General features: G+C 41.9%; 2 protein-coding genes across 7 annotated transcripts in view; one reads left to right on the top strand and one right to left on the bottom strand.

Annotated features, from left to right (window-relative positions):
• The window catches only part of LOC122402903 (peroxisomal leader peptide-processing protease), a 42,474-nt gene extending 26,376 nt beyond the window's left edge, over positions 1-16,098 (bottom strand). The window contains exon 1 of the mRNA XM_043406068.1: positions 15,699-16,098. The gene's annotated coding sequence lies outside the window, so the exon portion shown is untranslated. The remainder of the gene's footprint in view (positions 1-15,698) is intronic.
• Positions 1-17,261, top strand: part of LOC122402909 (ion transport peptide-like) — a 32,336-nt gene extending 15,075 nt beyond the window's left edge. For all 6 annotated transcript variants that reach the window (XM_043406102.1, XM_043406082.1, XM_043406119.1 and 3 more), the window contains 3 exons: positions 11,950-12,482; positions 14,266-14,386; positions 17,129-17,261. In XM_043406102.1, coding sequence (XP_043262037.1) covers positions 11,953-12,482; positions 14,266-14,386 — 651 coding nt within the window. In that variant the 5' untranslated portion in view covers positions 11,950-11,952 and the 3' untranslated portion in view covers positions 17,129-17,261. The remainder of the gene's footprint in view (positions 1-11,949; positions 12,483-14,265; positions 14,387-17,128) is intronic.
• Positions 17,262-21,347: the final 4,086 nt, after the last annotated feature.

The following is a 21,347-nucleotide window of genomic DNA, read 5'->3' as shown; positions in this document are numbered from 1 at the left end:
AAATAAATTAATTTACAATATGTTGCAAGAATAATCTTAGACTTTCTAATGATTGTTCAATTAAATCTGTTTTAGTGTGTACAAAAATTACACAAGACAAATTCTTAAAGAAATCTATCGAACGCTTGCGAGAGAGACAAGAGCCCGTAGGCCCTCTGGCGGCGAGTACAGGAAGGTGCCGTCAGAATGGTGTATTTGATAGAACTAAATGAATTGAAACGATAAATTCTTAAAGAAACGTTATGGAAATGAATATATTTCTTCGTTCTCAGGGATGTTCCCGCGCGTTAAAATGCCAGTCGCGCGCGTCCATTTTTGCCGCGCGCCGCGTTCGACGAATATTCGAGCGGGGAAAAGTTCGACGAGCCGACCTAGCCCTGAAAGAAAGCATACGTTAGGCGGCCGGCCAACGGGACGACATAGGAAGCCTCATGTTTCGCAACGAGAGGCACGAATTTATCGATCACGAGCCGCGAACGACGCCGCGACCGTTTGCCGATCTTTCTTCGTCAAATTCTATTCTTATAAATGGTTCAAGGTCAGTCGACGTTAAGCCCGACTTGTCCAATTGCATCAGTTGTTCTCTGCTCGTGCGATACACGCGGCGAAGCGAACAAAAGCGTGTCGCGCGGCGATGGTAATCGCCCTCGGCTCGATCGAATTAGCCCTCGAATCGTGCAACGGACTCGTTCTCGCGCGCCACGAAACGTATTATATTTTCTGAAGTTAAAATTTCCGTTTTCTAGGGGAATATAATTTGTCCCGTCTACACCGTCAGTTCGAATTACGGAGATCCGGTTGCGTCGAGGAGTCCCTTGAAAATCCGATCGCACGCGATAGCAAACGATCGATAATCCAGGGAAGTTTATCGGAATTGCTTAACTCTTAATCGTCGTCACGCCGTCGGCGTAGGTTAATAGGACTGTTCTTATGTAATTAACGCGAACGATTGACGTCACTGGGCACTTCTATTTGTGTAGCCTCTCTTCGAGTAACCGACGAATCGCCATTCGTAAGCATTTCAGTTTTTTCATCCCGTCGTACGATTCGACGTATCCGCGAGGTTTCCGCGAAAACGAATGACGCCACGAACGTACCCTCTTTTTGCCGCGGCGTTGTCCCTCGCTCGGCGACGACCACTTTCATGCGAACGCGGCCGTACGCTCGCGATCGGAAACGTTTTACGATCGAACCCGCCCAGAAAGATTCGTTGCGCGCCGGGGAAATCACCGACGACCATAATCGATAGCGGTGAGTCGAACAACGGTGGTCCCGAAACACACACTTTTCAACGAAGAAACGATCGGTACCTTTTACGCCATCTTGGGTGTTCGTAAATTAATATTAAAATCAATTTTCTACAAAGTCGTACGATTTTAGAATCGAAAGCGTTCGATATCGTGACAAATCGATTTTCTGGGTAGATTTTGTTTCGCTGGCTGTTGAAAGCGATCGATCGTAGTTGGTACGCGGTCGCGTTTCTTTCCTACGGACTTATGGTTCAACAAGTTTAATAAGATCCTCGAGGTAGCGGCCTGGGCGTGGATAAGTGAGTGGCAGGGATCAGACCGGACGATTAGGCTATCGCTCGAGCCTCGTAGCCTAGCCGGCGACCGCCATTTTTGTTTCATTTCGTTACGTCTGGCTCTACAGAAGCTTTTGGTGTTTTATAAATATTCCAAGACTTTGGTGTTTCTTCTGATCGTTGTATTGAAATAGTAATATTGAAATAGTAATATTGAATATTTTAAGCAGAGCTAAACTAAGCATAATTGTCTGTACAATGTATCTTATTTATTGTGTCAGTCTGTTAGCAATTGTATGAGTAACAGAGGCGATAAAGTAGAGGAGCGTAGAAGTAACGAAGAATGCGGTAAACGATCAAATGAAGATCGCACGTGGAAATAAATTAATCAAGCCAGTTATCTAGGATGACAGAGGGAACAGAGCAGTTGAACGAGTTTAACGAGCTCGGGAAAAAGTCAACGTTATCGCATAAATTATTAGCCTGCGACGATCAATGCGCTTATTAGCTACAATGATCGGGCGTTTGAGAGATCCGTGACGGAATAGCGAATTCTAAATAGAGACGCGTAGCGGAGGAATCTACGGCATTGAAATTTATAAGTCGCCGGCACAGAAGGGACACGGAATTGGCCATTAATCACTTTAAAAAGGAAGACCGAGCCCGACGATCGATCCGCGTGTTTCCACGGACTAAAGAGATAAATGATTCGAAATGAACTACAGTAATTGTGATCTCTTCTATCCATTGACGTATACAATTTGTATCTCGCAGAACGTGTGTGTTGAACTCCTCGAAGCAAACAATTTCACTGGGCTTGGGAGACTCGATGGAATCGTTACACATTTCAATAATTGCGTTTAGAGATGCAATAAACGTCCAGGGTTTTGATAAATAGGATTAATTTGTAAATAGATACGAGCGGATTCTGCTAGCGTAGTTTATTTCGATCCTTAAATTTCTAATATAAAACAAATAAAGCCACATAGTATATTTTTGGTAAAGAATTTTTTTTCTCAAAAACGCGTAGGAATTCGAGGGTTTGTCTATTCATAAAAAATGATTGCAATCGACCAACGCAACTAAAAATAATTTTTTCAGAACGATTTGAAATTTTATAATTTTGCCGAAAAATTTGTCCATCTTCCTGAATTTTTTTCTCGAAAGTGCGTAGGATTTCGAGGGTATATTTAATCACCAATAATGATTGTAATCGATCCCCGCAACTGAAAATAATTTTTTCAGAACGATTTGAAATTTTTTAATTTCTCCGAAAAATTTGTCTGCTTGTTGAATTTTTGTCTCAAAACTGGGTAGGAATTCGAGGGTATATCTATTCACAAATAATGATTGTAATCGATCCCCGCAACTGAAAATAATTTTTTCAGAACGATTTGAAATTTTTTAATTTCGCCGAAAAATTTGTCCATCTTCCTGAATTTTTTTCTCGAAATTGCGTAGGAATTCGAGGGTATGTCTATTCACCAAAAATGATTGCAATCGACCAACGCAACTAAAAATAATTTTTTCAGAACGATTTCAAATTTTTCAATTTCGCCAAAAAATTTGTCTGCTTGTTGAATTTTTTTCTCAAAACTGGGTAGGAATTCGGGGGTTTGTCTATTCACCAAAAATGATTGTAATCGACCAACGCAACTAAAAATAATTTTTTCAGAACGATTTGAAATTTTTTTTTTCCGCCGAAAAATTTATCTGTTGTTGAATTTTTTTCTCAAAACTGGGTAGGATTTCGAGGGTAGATCTATTCACCAAAAATGATTGTAATTGACCCCCGCAACTGCAAATAATTTTTTTAGACCGATTAGAAACTTTTTTTTTCGCTGAAAAATTTGGCCACCTACCCCCTGTCGATTTTTCTTAAAAATTCGTTTTTGATTTTTAATATTAGGGTTTTTTGATATTATGTATATACCTCCTTTGTCGAGTCTTTCGTAGTCTTTTAGTATAGTCTATTTTGATTTTTGTAATGGAGAGTTGGTGGAGTAGGAGCAACCATTCTGGATGCTGTTTGTTTATTGATCTCTTCACCTCTTTTGTCGAGTCTTTCGTAGTCTTTTAGTGTGGTCTATTTTGATTTTTGAAATGGAGATTTGGTGGAATAGGAGCAACTATTCTGGATGCTGTTTGTTTATTGATCTCTTCACCTCCTTTGCCAGGTCTTTCATAGTCGTTGGATGAGAATGGAAGGCAGTTCCGGTCCCCTGCTGGTAATAGACATTTTTGCATGTAGGATGGTGGGGTGGTAAGGAACCGCGATCGAGAAGTAAGAAACGTAGATCGTGGAGTAAGGTGGAGGTGGAGGAGGAGGAGGAGGAGGAGGAGGAGGAGGAGGCGGAGAAGAAGAAGAGCTCGGATTCGCATTTGGAATCGCATACAGGCTCCCGCTTCTGTCGACTCAGCCTTTCCCTTCTCGTCGAGGTTACAAACAGCATCTGTACACGTCAGAGCACACCTGGGTGGTGATCTCGTGTATTAAATTATCGTCGTGTTGATCTTACAAGCGAGCGGGAGATCGTTAGTTTTGCTCCAAGATCCCGCGATCGAGGACGCCGAACGCCTCGATCCTCCGTCGTCCGTTCAACCCGCCTATCTCTCCTTCTCCTCCGAGTTCCTCGGCTTCTCCCGACCCCGTCCTCTCTCTACCCCCCCTCCCTCGTCCCCCCTCTGCCAACCCTCGCCCTCCCCCTTTTTCTCTCTTCTCTCTGTCCCTCCTTTTCCTATCCCACCACTTTGATCTTCGATCGTGACCAGATAACCAGCACTTTCGCGGCACTTTCAAAGTACCTCTAGCTACGTACCCGGGGAGAGCCTGCCCAGAAAGTTCTCGAACCTTGTCCGACCATAGATTCCTCGATATCCTTTCGTCTTCTTGCTGTTCGCTTTCCAGCCTCGACCTCTGTTTAGGTATTTCTCCGCAACACAAAACGAATTCCTTTCTCTTCTATACGGCGGCCGATCCCCCGATCCCGATCCTGATTCTGATCCCGATCGAGCGCCTCCGCGGGTTATTCGCGTCTCTCGTGAATAAATCCCGTTGGTCTTACCCTCGAACCGAGACAGTTTCCCACGCGGTTCCAGGAAAAGGGGTAAGGCCCCGAAGGTGCGTTTAGGCGAGACCACTAAGATCGATTTAAAGATCAGTGACTCTCGTTCGGTCCCGGCCGTCTCGTTGTCGCTTGATTTACGACTCCCATCCTTTTTCGAGCCTCCAACGACTCAGCGCCTATTTCTTCGTCTTCATTTTGCCCACCCCGCGTTCCCCCCTCTCTCCCTCCTCGGTGCCCGTCGTTCCGCTCGTCCCTTTTCATTTTATCCCTCCGCGGCGGCATAAGCTCGCGTACCGCGAGGCACATGTTGCATACGCGGAGAATATCGGTGGCGGCCCCAACTGCCTAATTAGAGGGTTCCGTGTCCCGTCCTCCCCATTCTCTTCTTCGCCGTGAACTCTCCGTACGTCGCTTGATCCCGAGGGTTCCCTTTTTTTCTGCCTCCCCGGTCCTTTCTTCCTTTTTTTTTTCCTTTTCTTCCTACCAAGGATGATTCTAAACACCGATCTCCACCTCCGTCTATTTCTGCCCACCTACCTCCACCCCCCCTCGCCCCCCGGGTTGTCTCAGGCTCTGTACCGTTCTCCTTGTCACGCGCGAACGCACGATCGGTACAGGTAAAAAGGAGAATCCTATTCGGAACAACCGGGGCGTTTGACGAGGTCGGTTCGGTGTGCGGGCACACGCACACCGTGCCCGCCGCAAGAATATCACGAGAGTCTCCCCCTCGCACCCCCCCTCGTCGAACGTCCCGGGCGGGAGAAGAGGCCACGGAGTCGCGTGTGTACGGGCGGCGTACCAACGTAGCGGGAGAGACGGACAAACGCTTACAAACACGCGCGGGCACACGGAGAGAGGGACCCCGCGCGTCCTAGCGAGAGAGGGACCCTCGTGAGCTCGTCGAGCAACTCCTTCTCACGATTGAGTCATCCGGCACAGGAAAAGGACCACCTGGTGAGGAGAGCCAACGATGTATCTAACGATATAGACCGTTTCGCCCTCGTGGCTCCTTCCTCTTATCCCCGTCGACCGAACTCGATTCGATTCGACTCGACTCGTCTGGACGTCGTTCCTCTTCCCTCTGCCCCCCGGCTCTCTTTCTCTCTCTCTACGCGTCGTCGATTATTACGTTCGATGCTTTTTGTAATTTCGCCGTGCCCCCAGGGTCGTTCGATAAGCAGAGACAAACGAGTCGCGTTGTCAGAGTGGTCCCAATCCCGAGACCCACAGAATTTAGACTTTTCGCTTCGTTTCGGTCGCAGGAGGTTCGATCGAACTGTTTTTGCAATCCTTGATCATTTGAACATGTTTCTATGAAATAGTTTGTTCGATTCTTGTTGCGTTGACAATGTTCGTGAAGTTTGAAAATGTCTGTACCGAATTTTCTTAATTTTCTTCATCCTTGGATGAACAGTCATAGCTGTGGTATCGATACTTTATTTTTAGTTGGAAATTAACACTCTTGATGGACGATTGAGTTTGAAGAGAAACTCTTTGCAATGGATTCCTCTAAAATACGACATCCGATTTTTTTCGCTATTTTGAATAATCCATCGAGAATTATTATACAACATTGTATTTAGCATTTATTAAAAATGAAATTTGAATCTAAATTGCAAATCCACTGTGATCTAAACTCGTTGAACCTCGACACGATCCAAAGCAATCGAAGTTCTTCGAGAACGTTTTCGGTCATTTTTTTTTTTGGAGGACGACGAATCTTTTAGTCGTCATTTTGCCCCAGACCGTCGTTTTCTGGATTCTGAAAGGTCGAGCAGGCGGGGGGAGGGACGAAAATCGACGAAGAGATCCGTTTTAACCATATGGTTTTCATGGAAACGCGAATCGCGACCGGATAAAAAGCTGGCATCTGGTCACGCGCAAGCATCGACTCGCGTACGTATGTACATATGTATGTATGTATGGGAGCTCCGCGAGTCGTACGGGCATCGGGCGACAGAACCGTGAAACGGTGCCGAAGAGTGTATGGTTTTTTGCTAAAGGGGATTTGCAGATTGCACACCTGTGCGTAGCCTGGCTGAGGAAAGACCTCACCTGTCGAGCAACCGGTCTCCATTGACTTTTTCTTCGTTTACGTACACTCACTTTGCTCTCTGGCTCTCCGCTCCACTCTACTGTCCACTCTCCACTTTCTGCTTCTTCACCCCCTTCCTCCGCCCGCTGTCCTTCGTTTTTCACCCTCGCGGGATCTGCGTCGATCACCCCCTCGATCTTCGACGAGCTTTTCCCTCGTTAATCACCCTCACGGCATCGACAATATTACATTGAAGAATATACTATTCTTTGATAGGATCCAACATTCAGGGACATTCTAGATCATTTTAACCATTGATCTATAGTAAACTTTACATCGAAGATTCTTATTTTAGGTTTTATTTTACTCTTAATTTTGTAGAAATATTGCTCCTTCCTCGATATTCCTACATTATTCAGGAAGATTCTAGATCATTTTAACCATTGATCTATAAACTCTGATCTGTAAACTCTGCATCGAAGATTCTTGTTTTAGGTTTTATTTTGCTCTCAATTTTGTAGAAATATTGCTCCTTCTTCGATAGTATACAATATTCAGGAAGATTCTAGATCATTTTAACCATTGATCTATAAACTCTGATCTGTAAACTCTGCATCGAAGATTCTCGTTTTAGGTTTTACTTTACTCTTAATTTTGTAGAAATATTGCTCCTTCTTCTCGATAGGATCCAACACTCAGGAACATTCTAGATCATTGATCTATAACAAACTCTGCATCGAAGAGTCTTATTTTAGGTTTTATTTTACTCTTAATTTTGTAGAAATAGTGCTCCTTCTTCTCGATAGGATCCAATATTCAAGAACATTCTAGATCATTTTAATCATTGATCTATATCAAACTCTGCATCGAAGATTCTTATTTTAGCTCTTAAGGTTTTATTTTACTCTTAATTGTGTAGAAAAATTGCAGACCAAAGTTAGTTCTGGGTTTAGGATCGTCCAAACTTTTGTGGGCCAGTGAATGCATATTTTAAAACAAAATGGACGAAAGAAACACCCCTTTCTCATAATGTTCGAATTGATATTTAAAAATAGCCAGGCGATAAAAGAGGAAAATTGCAGCGTTATGTAAAGGTCTGCCCCGACAAGTCTGACTAGTAAATTCAGGATTCGAAGCAGTATTTGCGTTTTTTAAGCCCCGGAGAGAGATACGGGGAACTCTCGTGGCGGTTCGACATTTCCTTCGAGGTATTTTCTTACACGGCTCTCGAGTTATGCGCGAATCAATACGAGCCTCGTACGCGTACAGTGTCTTTTTCCTGCTCGACGAAAAAGAGAGTGGCCTGATCTTTACGTAAGTCGATTTGGTTATAGTTGGCCATGCCCACGTATCGCCGCGCAATTTCCGTTCCAGTCGCCATCGTTACTTCGACGAATCAAAATTTTATTATTTATATCAATATGAATCGATCACCCATACATGATTTTCCACTAAGAAATTAAGAAACTTAATTTTCAAGATTCGTTCGAATCCTCGTTAACATTTGTTGATTTGTTATCAGTGATGAATTAGCTGTTTTACAATGTTTTAAATTAAAGTAGCGTTATTTATAATTTATCAGATATTAGGGGTAGTTCCATTGTAAATAATATTCTAATACGTTGTGAGTTCAAAGTGTCGGTCACCGGTGACCACCAAGGCAAAAGAAGTTAATTCTCAAGATGTTAGGGAAAATAAATCTAAATAGGAATTTTGAACAACAAATTGAGTGATTTCCAAGTGTTTAAAAATAAAGCTTCGTTTTATAAACGATAATATAAATCTAGTATCGAAACGCGTGTGATAAACGAATACGAGATAATTGCAATGGTTGACAGTGCGTTAGCAGCGGGATAGAGTTCGTAAAAAGAAGTAAAAATTAGCATTGTTAGCGCTGTTACGCCTAACAAAACACCGACTGGGGATAGGTCGTCGACTGTCCTAACTCGGACCAGCGAAAACTGCACGATCGAAAGAACTAGCAATCTATTTTCCCAACGTGTTTACAATAATCCACGATATTCGGTTCCAAATTATTAATTACTTTTTCAAATTAAACAGCTCCTCTGAAACGTAGCCTCCACTTTCTTGGCACTTTCTCCGAGCATCTGCTAGTGAAATAAAAAGTGCTAGGCTTGCGTCTCTTGAACGTGAAAATTTAATACACGACTTTAACACTGGAAATAATTTTTAATAAAAATTATAAAAAATATACTCGATAGAATTTTTGCAAATTTACTCTGTCTATATGGGTATAAACTTGTATTATATGTATTATACGTTTCTTTAAGAGTTGTGGCGATAACTCGCGTGCTCGCCGCCAGAGGGCTACGCTCTTGTTTCGTCTCTCGCAAGCGTTCCCATTGTCCTACACATTTCTTTAAGAATTTCTCGTTTCAATTTCTTTGTTACAAAGAAATACAGTGTGCGGACAGTCTCGTCTAGTAAAATTCGACATCTGTCTTGATAAGTATATAAGTGGAACTGTTCGAGTTTCTAGGGGGAAAATGGAGGTAGCGAAAGAAAAAATTGATTCGTTCGAGTGTAAGATGTGGCGTTGAAGGGAAGATGGGCAGAGGGGTAGCACGATGCGCGGTAATCGACGGGAAGGGTTAAGGAGGGACGTTAATCGTCGCGCGGCCGCGGATCGACAGCCGATGATCGACGATCGAAGGGGGTAAGAGACGTTTGGAGAGCCGAGTCCCTCGGCTAGTCTCTCTCTCCGAGGCCTGGAAATCCGCAGGACGGTCTTTAACGATCGACACTGAGCGACTTTAGAGGCAAATTATCGGGCCGCAGGCAATTACCAGGTGGGGGTCCGATATAGAGTGAAGCGGTTCCGAGAGTTCCGAGAATCGGTCCGTGGCTAAAAATAAGATCCCACCCGGGAGCGGTGATTATGTTCCGAAAAAAGAGAACTGGGCGAAACGCTCTCCTTCAGCGTGCGCAGGTGCCGCCGATGAGACGAATAAAAAAGGACCAGAGTAAGAGAGAGAGAAGAGAACCCGTGAGGAGAGGAGAGCTCCTCCGTGTGGTGTGTTGGAGAATCTCGCGTTGCCCCGCATCGCCACGGCATAAGAAGGTCCCCCTCGTACCTTGCATTGCTATGCAGTACCGTGCCGTGCCGTGCCGCTCTGCGCTTCGGCTCCGCTTAATGAAGTTGTCGGTTCAGGACGTTTACAGGTGGGGCCTACCTGCGTGTGGTCCATTCACAGCGACTGCCGCGGGACTGGTTAGGAGCGCTTTACATCTTTACTTTTACCTCTCGAACCGCTTCGTGTGTCCGCCCGGTACCTCGACCGGAGCACCCTGCGTGCACCGCAGGCTACACCGATCCTCCTCGTCATCCTCCTTCGTCCTCCTCGTTGTTGTCGTTGTTATCTTCACGGTTGTCTCTCCCTGTCCTCGGCGGTAGTTGCCAAAACCCCGCTATTACGATCACCCAGCTAACGATTTCGAGACTCCACGACTTACAAACCTCCGCAAAAAGGGGCAAATTTTCTTCAAATTCGGTGCTCCTCAGACGGTTGCTATCTCTGTTGCAATCAATATTCCAACTTTTCTACTGCAAATTTTTCATTCTGGTCTTCTATATGTTCGAGAATTTTTTATATAATCTTTCAGTTATCTTGTTTCGAGTCTTTCGACGACTTTCTCAGCAATTATTGCTACGTCCGTTGCAATCAATATTCCTACTTTTCTACTGCAAATTTTTCATTCTGGTCTTCTATATGGTCGAGAATTTTTTATAGAATCTTTCATTTATCTTGTTTCGAGTCTTTCGACGACTTTCTCAGCAATTATTGCTACGTCTGGTACAATCAATATTCCAACTTTTCTACTGCAAATTTATCATTCTGGTCTTCTATATGTTCGAAAATTTTTTATATAATCTTCCATTTATCTTATTTTGAGTCTTTCGAATCTTTCGAATTTTTCGACGACTTTCTCAGCAATTATTGCTATGTCTGGTGCAATCCAACTAGTTTGTCAGTTAGTTACTTAGTTTGCAGTTAGTTAGTTTGTTTGTCAGTTAGTTAGTCAGTTTGTCAGTAAGTTAGTCAGTTTGTCAGCAAGTTAGTTAATTTGTCAGTTAGTTAGTTAGTTTGTCAGTTAGTTACTTAGTTTGCAGTTAGTTAGTTAGTTAGTTTATTCTATTCCAACTTTCCTACTGTAAATTTTTCATTCCGGTCTTCTATATGTTCCGAGAATTTTTTATATAATCTTCCATTTATCTTGTTTCCAGTCTTTTGGTAGATTGACCTGTAACGATTCCTCGCTATTTATACCGAATCATTATGTCGGTTATTTATTCAAGGTTTCTTTTAGAAATCGTGGTGTTTCATTGCACGATGTTACGTCGTTGAGTGCTGTTGCATAGTTCTTGGTTCGTTGAGCCTCTTCCTCGTTTCTTCGTCGACATCGTGTTAAAATACATTCGATCGCGGAAATGCACCTCACGAACGTAGATTCTTTTTCCTCTTTCTTGGGAAGACTTTTGGATTACGACAAGCAACCAAGTAAAATTTCATCCGGATTGGACAAAAGTAGCCCTAGTTAGAGGCATATCGCAAACACGCAGATTTCCTTTCAATTTCGTATTCATAATTTTCCCCATATAATGCGTAAAATTACCATTGAGAACAAATAGGGAATAACATTATTTGTAAACAAGCTCGACGGAGTAGACTTTTACTGGCAGTATCAACCTTTTCGTCTCCGGTCGAGATTCTGCAGCGAAGTGAAATAGACGGATCGTTAGCTTATTTCGCATGATTGCATCTGCTGTAATGGATAATGCGGATAATGATAGAAAATGATCCCGAAGGAGAACCGACCCATTTCAGCGAAGAAGCATATTGGACGGAAAGTTTTTCAAAACAATTTGTCGAAAGCAATGGCGATGATTGGGTTACGGCATACTAGTTTCTTCTTGTTAAACGAATTAACGGAAAAAGAGACATTTTATACATCAATAGAAACGAAACGCTAAATATTAAAAAATGGCGCGTAAATTTCCTCTTTGCTCGGTCCGGATGGTTTCCGTTTTTAAGACGTTTGTTTCTTTTTATTTTTTCCATTTTAGCGAAGAAGCATATTGGACCGAAAGTTTTTCAAAACAATTTGTCGAAAGCAATGGCGATGATTGGGTTACGGCATACTAGTTTCTTCTTGTTAAACCAGTTAAAGGAAAAAGAGATACTTTACATATCAATAGGAACGAAACGCTAAATATTTAAAAATGGCGCGTAAATTTCCTTTTTGCTTGGTCCCGTTGGTTTCTGTTTTTAAGACGTTTGTTTCTTTTTATTTTTTTCCAGACTATGCATCGACAACAGAGGCTTCGATCGCCATCGTCGTCTCCCTCGTCGTTATCGTTGCCATTCTCGGCGTCCCGGTCGTCCATCTCGACCGTGTCGCTGTCGTCGACGTCCCCGTCGACGGCCACGTCCGAGCCAATAACGACGCTGACAACGAAGACGGCGTCCCCGTCGTCGTCCACCGCCCTGTCGTCGTCGTCGGCGTGGTCGACGTCGCCGTACACCTGGAGCGTCCAGCAGACCTCATGCTCGAGGTTATCGTCGCTGTCCGGCGAGTCGTCCATCGTCTCGGTATCGATACCCTGCCCGCGACTCGTATCCGTGTTGGCTTGGTCCGTGACGCTGTTGCTGGTGTCCTCGTGCATCGGCCTGACGGACGCCGGGATCCTGAACGGGCATCCTTTGGGTAAAAGGTCCTTTATCGATATCCAATGTAAGGGTATATACGACAAGAGCATCTTCGCCCGGCTGGATCGTATCTGCGAGGATTGTTACAACCTGTTTCGAGAACCTCAGCTGCATCAACTGTGCAGGTAATCATCCGCTACATTTACCCTACAAACTCTTCCAAACTACTTTGCAATCACAAAGGCAAAGAAATGTCTAACTATAAATTTTTTCGTAATCGTTCGAGAACCAAATTTAACCGGAGTACCATAACCTTCCAGAGTTGTGGGCCACCTCTCGAGAACAGTGTCGAAGTACATATGTGTGTTTGTTCAGTCCCCGAACAGGATCTTTAGGAAGCACTGATAACGTCACCGCCAAATACTTTGACCGCTTTCCCCCACTACGACGCCACGAACTGCCTCCATATTTAAGAGAAAGCGTTATAGTCCTGGGATCAGCGATTCTTAACCTCAAACTTTCCCCATTTCTCGTTATTAAACTACAAATTTTTATGCATTTATTATAAAAATTTTAAACACTTAAAATAGCTTATAATTGGAGACCTGGGATCAGCGATTCTTAACCTCAAACTGTCCCCATTTTTCATTATCAAACTACGAATTTTTATGTATTTATTGTAAAAATTTTAAACACTTAAAGTAGCAAAGCTCCTATTTTATTAATTCCATTAATAAAAATATAAATTTGCATAAAGATTCGCAAGTCCAGTCGTCCCAGAGCCACCGAGCTCGAAAAATGATCTTTAACGTTGAGAACCGCTGATGATGGGGTGTCATGGTGGGGTGTCGGAGGTTTGGCGGCCTCTAGCGGCCGAAATATTCGGCGTCGTATCGGGGAACGGTCGTCTTCTCTCGCTGCGAGATTGCGCGCGGCAGTGTGACGCGAATTTTTCGCTCCGTCGGTTTTATTCAGCGAAATCGAACGGTTCCGTTGCGTCATCCGGCGATCGTGTTCGATCGTAGCGCGCCTTTTTCTCGGAAAGAAAGGAAATTCGTTACGTAGGCGCGTTTTGGTTGGTCGGTGCTATCCACGCGACAAGCTTCGACCATAGCCACTGTGTTCTCCCGAACGGAGCCGCGCCCCTTGCTCTGCTTCCTGTTTCGTGCCACTCGCGCCCGACTCTCCTATTCCACGATCGCGATCGAACCGCTTTGCATATGGATCAGAGACGAGCGATCGAATAGAAAAATGCCTATCTAAATCTCGATATCGTCGAAATTCTTCCACGTTGATTTCGTTCGAGTAACAAACAAATAATGATAACAAACTACGGTCAAAATCTGTTAGAAAATTCTTCCACGTTGGTTTCGTTCGAGTAACAAACAAATAATGATAACTAGACTGCGGATGTTTATGCATTTATGGGAAATTTTAATCCTCAAAAAACTACAGAATGCATTTAATATGCAAAAATATAAGAAATACTTAAAGTAAGATACGAATTATTATATTTAAGGGTTGAGACAATCATCTACAAAGCTCCCATTTGATTAATTCTTTTAATAAAAATATGAATTTGCATAAAGATCCGCAGTCTAATGATAACAAACTACGGTAAGAATCTGTTAAAAAATTCATCCACGTTGGTTTCGATTCGAGTAATAAACAAATAATGATAACAAACTACGGTTAAAAATGGGTTAATTTCCAACGAAATAGCGCTGAAATCTTTATCGTACAGTCTGTATATCCGGTTACGATGTAATCTCGCAGTTAATGGCGGCCGTTTCCGTGATCTTCGGTGTCTCGAATTCGTCGAAGGTTGTCTGGAAGCTCTCCTCGAAACGTCTCGTTTGTTTGCAGCGTTTCCACGGACCTCTAGGACGAATCGCAAGGCGAACGATACGCCCGCGTGTCCCCCAGGGTCTGCCCGCCTGTAGCGTTTGTATTTTGAAATGTTTCCAGGAAAAACTGCTTCACGTCAGACTACTTCAAAGGATGCTTAGACGTGCTATTGCTGCAGGACGAGGTAGAGAAGATCCAAACGTGGATCAAGCAACTACACGGAGCGGAGCCCGGGGTTTAGGTAGCTTCTTATTTTACGTTTATGATTTCATTTTCTGCGCGTTTTCATTTTTGCATTAGCTTTCCCCACCTAGCCTCGCTTTCCACGGCCATTTTATCCTACGTCCTCTTCGAAATCGGTGCTTTCCGGAACAGGGCCTCCAAATCACTATACTTGCAATATACGATATAACAGATATTATTTATTTATCAGCTTGAGAATTTTCCAATCAATTTAACTCGGATACCTTTAATTGCTCTTTGAAACCAGTACAGTAGAAATTTTAAACGCAGAGATTTCCAAGATTTGAGCCCTTCGAGAAAGCTTGGAGATCACCGATCATGATCCTCCCCCTCTTCGCGAAATTTCAAGCTTTTATTTCTTATATTTTCTTTAACTTGTCTTCCTCGTTCTTCGTTTCTCGTTTCTCGTTTCTCGTTTTTCTCTTTCTATTTTGCCATCGTTGCGTACGTTTGTTTTCGTTGCTCGTCGTCGACGCTCTCGTATCTATCGAACCGACCCAGTTGTTACCCGATATATCGTACAAACGGTTCGCCCAGACGTCGTTCCAAGAATGCACAAAAAACCACCACTCTACGCTGCACCTGGTACACACGATGACACACGAAACTCACGCACGCCGTGTACACGCAATTAGGTAATTTTCCGTCGACCATGCAACAACAGGTAACATTGCACAACACCGGGGACGGGGGCAAAACTCTCATTCAAATATCTCCAGTAAACTGTATATCAAACTTACTGGCTTCGATGAAAATTCACCATCGAAACACAATTTTACAATGACTCTGAAAACCAAACAGCACAAAACATCGTGCAAACATTGTTTTATTTTTGCAAATGGAGGATAATATTCGTTCTTTCCTCTCGATAACGTTGTAAAACATCGTGAAACTCAACGTGTTTTCGTCCAACTTGACGCGCTACATAAACAAGTTATGCACACTTCGGAACGATCGCTCATGTTATATTTAACGTTCTGAAGAGGACCACACTCCGCGTAACACGGCTTAAACAAAGGACGATTCTTCGCCGTTGCCACGAAGTTCAATAAACATATTCGATCCAACGATATCGTACGATTTTTCGAGAGGAAAGGAAAACAGTAGTTCCCATTATTTGACCCTCCGTTGCAAGATTTACGCGATCGAGAAAACGATAGAAACAACACTTGGAAAGTTAACCTTGCAAATTTTTAGGAGATCCACAGTTCAATTGGAAGATTAATTAATTTACGAATAGAAAATACATTTGTATAGAAGAATATTTACATGAATACGTATCTATAAAAAGACAAACTTTCGTATCAAACCTTGAGTAGATATTACTGTAAAAATTCAAGAAAGACGATCGGTTATTCTTCCGGTGTGTTTTGTCGTCCATTATTGAACACAGCTGTTCCACAGACCATAGTTTAGGGTCAAGTATGGCAATAGAGGATCAAGTATGGTAGAACTCGCTTATAAGTTGATACATTACTAAAAACGTAACCAAAAAATTGTTGTCTGTAATACTACTAGCGCCACCATCGAAGAGCCTGTGAAACACGACAACTATACCTGCGCAGGAGCTATCAGGAACACCATAAACTGCATCCTCTGCGTAGGATAGTAGTTGTGTTTCGTAATTTCTCCGCTAACGGCGCTAGTGGAAGGGTAACTATTTTTTTGCCCATTCCTCTTCTACACGAATCCCTTTTTTCGTCCAGCAAGCGTCGTTCTTCGACGCTTTTAAACGCGACGAGCAACAATTTTTGTCGATATTTTTGTCGAACGTATTTTTGCGCGTCGAAGACCAATTTTGACCACGACGCTAACGGAACATTTTTCAGAGAACCGAGGGAAACAGGACGTCCTCGAATATCGCGAGAACGGAGACGACAAAATGTGTGTTTTCCGCAACGATGAAATATTTTTGCAGGTTCTTTGCCAGAGACAAGCGGGACGGCACATTTTTCTTCTCTTTTTTGTGACCATGCGATTTTTCACGCACGACGCACTGCGTCTTGCGGACCGTCGTCCCGCATATTTTTATCGAACATAACCGCGACGCTCTTTTCCCAGTCGCAAGCTAATGCATTATACATCCCGCTAACGGATTCGTTTGTTTCGTCGTTTGTATTTCCTCTACGCGGAGTTGGACGTACCAGCGAAACTCTTGCAATTCTTTCATTCGAATAAAGTTCAATCGAACGAACTTTAAAGAAAGTCTAAACGAACGGATCCTAAACATCGAATTCTAAGCACCGTTACCCAAACATCGATCTAGCGACGAAAAGGAAACACAAAAATTAGTTTCTTGATATAATTTTGTCGGTAGTAACAATTGTACTATGGATTTTGCAACGTTCTAGATTAAAAGTCTCCCTTAACACTTTGACCGCCACGTCATCCATATATGGGTGACAGGATTCTTTACTATGGAACTAGAACAATTAATTCTCAGGATGAAATGTTAAAGTTGAAATTTGAACAGAATTCATGAATTTTAGTGAGGTTATAAAAATAAATGGTAAAACAAATTTTAAGTTATGTAGCTTATAATTGTCTAAAATCAAAGTTTTGGTCTGGCAAAGAATTGTATAGTTTTGGTCTGGCAGTCAATGTGTTAATATGTATAACTGCTACCAGTGCCAAATGAGGTTATATTAAGAAACCGATGATTGTGTGGGGCCAGGAGAATATTGAAAATTGTTCATTTGGTTGATCCAATTAATAGTTTCGGGCGATGTTTTCCCAATAGGCAAAGCTGCTTTGGTACGGAATACTTCACAAGCTGTATTCAAGCGTTGCTGCTCGAGGACGAGAAGGAAAAGTTCCAGGAGATGGTCGAGTACCTAGGCCGCAAGAAATAAGAGGAAAAGAGTACAGACGCGCTTTCATCGCGAAGGGTCCGTTTACGACATCCACGATGAATGATTCCAACGAGGTCGACGAAGAACAGTGGGAAACGAGATGCCAGCGACTTCCAGATCACAATCGCGACGATTGTACGCAGACTATTGCAAATCCCGACATTCGTTCACTCTAATTTCCTTCGCGACGTCCGTATGACCGAGAACACTCCTGAACTGGGGATTCGGAGCACGCTGCAACAACAATCATACCTCCTCTTTTCTTTTTCGGAACGATCGAACGCTACGACAAAGACTATGCCAACGACCGATCGAACGGAGGGGCTCGAACGCTTACAAATCGCCGACACCATTGGGTAAATTCTATTTTCGAACAACGAATACAAATTTTATACCCGTTCGATGATTTACCGTGTTCATCAAGCTTTCAATTATGATATTTACTCGACAATTAGAATCGGTGCTTCCTAACCTAAAATATAACGTACATTCTAAATCTTTGCTAACTCGTATTACGTATTTGAATAGATGAATTAAACTGATTGTGAAACTGTTGGTTTACGAGTTATTCTAAAATTTGTATTCGTTATTCGGGAATAAAATTATGGTATGAAACACACTTCGAGAAATAGCCTTTAAAAGGGAATGGACCACGAGCATAAAGATGGCGTGACGAACGCTACCGTTTTGCAGAGACGGGTAGAACTTTATTCGAGTAATAACGATTTATTCGCAATATTCGAATAAACAGATATTTGGATACGCTTTTATTCGTTCCGTGGAGTAAACTGGTAATTCGATATATTAGGTGTTTTATGAGAAACGATCAACGAAGCTTGCAAACCAATATTTAGGTTAAACAGAATAATTCGTGTAAAATATTCCTGGGTAAAACAATTTTGGAACTTTTCCGCATTATAATTGAAAAATAATCAGAAACGAACCGGTGTTCGGTTCGTTTACTCCACTGAACAATTATTCAGATACGATTTTACTCGTCCAACGTACACAGTGACGTAACTGGGAACTCTAGGGCCCACTAAACTTAACAGAATTTTGTTAGAAGAACATTAATTTTCATATAGAATATTTCTGGTGAATCAATGGGATATTTATTAAAGAACTTGTTTAAATAAAAGTAATTGAAATCGTTTTTTAGAAAATGCAGACCCCTAGAACACTTCGTTACGCCACTGACTATGGACCACAATTCGATTGCATAACTCTGAGAGCAATGCTCGTCCAGGAAACAACGAATCGAGAAGAATTATTCGACTGTTCGATCGTTGTTCGTAAGACGAAAGTTCGGCCCGTCTTTGTCGCGTCGTCGCCATTGTCTTCGTCGTTTCCGTTCGTTGGAAACGGTTGTAATAACAAAAGTATGAAAACGAAGCGGTATGAGCGAATCGTACGTGCGATGAACCCATACGAATCTAGTCGACAGAATATTTGCGCTCGCGTATTGCGCCATGTTTTTATCCAATTAATTATTAATTAATTATTTATGTTGAACATCGTCGTCCGTTATTGCGGCGATTAATTATTTTTTATTCTCTTTTATATCGGTATACTTCCTTAGCAAAAATCAACGACCGTACACGTTACTTATGCAGGATATGCTTTCGATAAGTAAAACTAGATAGATTAGATAGAGTCCTTTTATCGGTAATTTGGCGCCTAAATTCTCTGCGATTAAAAATAATCACGCTCGAACGTACGAGCGGGGGCTGTACATGCTTTTTAGACGCTCGTGAAATGAAACTGATGCACAGAATACACGGACACGTTTACACGATTGGCACGAAAAGGGCATTGAAGATGAAAATGACAAATGATAAAAAAAAGAATCCTGAACGACTCGCGGACCGTAATATTAGTAACACCGATCACATTATCTCTATTGTTTCATTTACCACTACCACTGTCGCTGCTACTGCTACTTTCACCATCGTGACCGCTACCATGACTGCAACGACATAACCTATAACGATTCTACGATTGCTATTGCCACTACTACGCCCCCCCCCACGCCACCACTTCTACTAATACTGTTCCCGCTATTTAAGACGAACGACTGTAAACGACGGCTAACGACCACCGACGATTACCCACTGCTTTCTACACCTGTTACTATGTACTAATATCTCTTCTACTATTATCACTATTATCATTATCATTATTAATATTATTATTATTAATATTATTACTATTATTATTATTATTAATATTATTATTATTATAATATTATATTATATTGTTAGTTTATAGTATACTTATTGTTGTTATGACTGCTACGATATCACGGCGACAACTCCGATTTTCGGCAATTTGAAACAGAGCGAAACGAGAGATAAAAGGAAAAGAGAGAAAAAAAAAAAAGGAAAGAGAGAAAAGATCACGCGTCGTTGCTTGGAGGGACACAGTCGACGTGTACCGTAAACATTCGCTCGTAAAACGGGTCAAATGGCGAATGGAGTTATCCGTACGTAGTAGACGTATAGTATTTATTTATTTGTTCACGTTCTTAAATTTTTGAGGAAGGCGATCGTAAAAGCGGTCATAAAACTTATACACGCAACAGCGCACGCACACATCAACGTTCTTCCAAATGCTTGTCGATTAAATGAAAACAACGCGCGACCGGAATTCCTCGTTTCCGCGTATATATATATATGCACCATATATATATATTATTTACGCTCCGATAGATGATCTCCGATTTTTACTCTGGTGGAAAAAAGTGGGAGTTCCCGCGTAGGCGTGCGCGATACGCCAACGGGGAATAACCCTTTTTTTTACATCAACGAATATTATTTAACGCTTCGACGCATTCCCCGGGTTGAGGGAATTACGAACCATTCCAAGATCAGTATTGAAGCCATTCCGACTTCGTCATCGTTCCGAAATCTTTGCCGAACACGCGTAATTCGTTTCGTTTCTCTTGCGCTTTATGTTTCGTTACGCAAACGATCAGTTTATTCGGGCGCGCAATACACGTCGAACGTTTCGCGTGAGAACAAAAAATTACAAAGCAGGAATGAATCTGACCGACGGTCCTGAATTGTTCGAATCCACGAATGTTCCGTGTCAACGACAACGGTTATGCATTTTTTTTTATTCGGTTGTTTGTTTGTTCGGACGCGCAGGTAGAAACGAAAAGAGAGAAGAAAAAAAAAAAAAACGGCTAAGGATGCGTATTCTATTCGATTCGATTCTTGTACAATTTTATATATAATGTATATTACATTATAACTTATGTAATATATAATATATATTATATACTTTATATATATAAATAAATATATATATCAGTACCAACTACGAGCGCGTGCGCGCTCCCGCGCGCACACGCACAAAGTGTAATGTATAAAATGCACGTATATGCATGTAAAAATGCGTACACGCGCTCCATGTACCTAAGCGATGTGTACGCACACGTGTGTACGCGTATGATTATTAACACAGATATTTCAATCTATTCTTGTTTCGCGTGAATAAACAGGTGATTCAAAAATCAACGTCTAAATTTGTTCTTACCAAACTTTTCGACACCCAGTAGCGATGGGTTTGCCCCCTCCAAAAATGTATACATTCGTCCAAATGAATAATTTATACCAGAAATACTTTTAATACCGAATATCGTATTTTGAGGGTTTGGAATTTTAGGTTACGTTTAGCTTTACTAAATCGAAGATGAGAATAAACTGCAAGATTCTATACCTTATTTATATAAAAAATAGTTATTATCTAATAGTTATTATATTAAATTTAGATTAGGTTATATAAAAAGTCGCGGCCACGTACGCCAAAATAAACTAACCTAAATTTGATTGAAGTTTTCTTCGAATATTTCGAAAACTAAAACCGAACGGTGGTCATATGTATGGGGAAAAGTTATTCAAATCTTGTTTCCAATAACATATTTCAAGATCATTAAAATCGATGCTATTATGTCTAATACGACTATTACCAGTAAAATAAATTATAAACAAACTTCAAATCACGCAAGAGTTTTCATAACGAATAAAACATTGTCGATGCATTGTTCGTTAAATAAAATAATAAGGAATAAACATTAAATCGTTCGATCGAATAAACGTTACGAAC

The sequence above is a fragment of the Colletes gigas genome, unplaced genomic scaffold (genome assembly GCF_013123115.1).
Source record: "Colletes gigas isolate AHSC1104 unplaced genomic scaffold, ASM1312311v1 Colletes_gigas_Sc00002, whole genome shotgun sequence".
In the NCBI taxonomy this organism is placed as follows: Eukaryota; Metazoa; Arthropoda; class Insecta; order Hymenoptera; family Colletidae; genus Colletes; species Colletes gigas.
The sequence above is the reverse complement of the archived record's forward strand: the minus strand, read 5'-3'. Positions and strand labels throughout refer to the sequence as shown.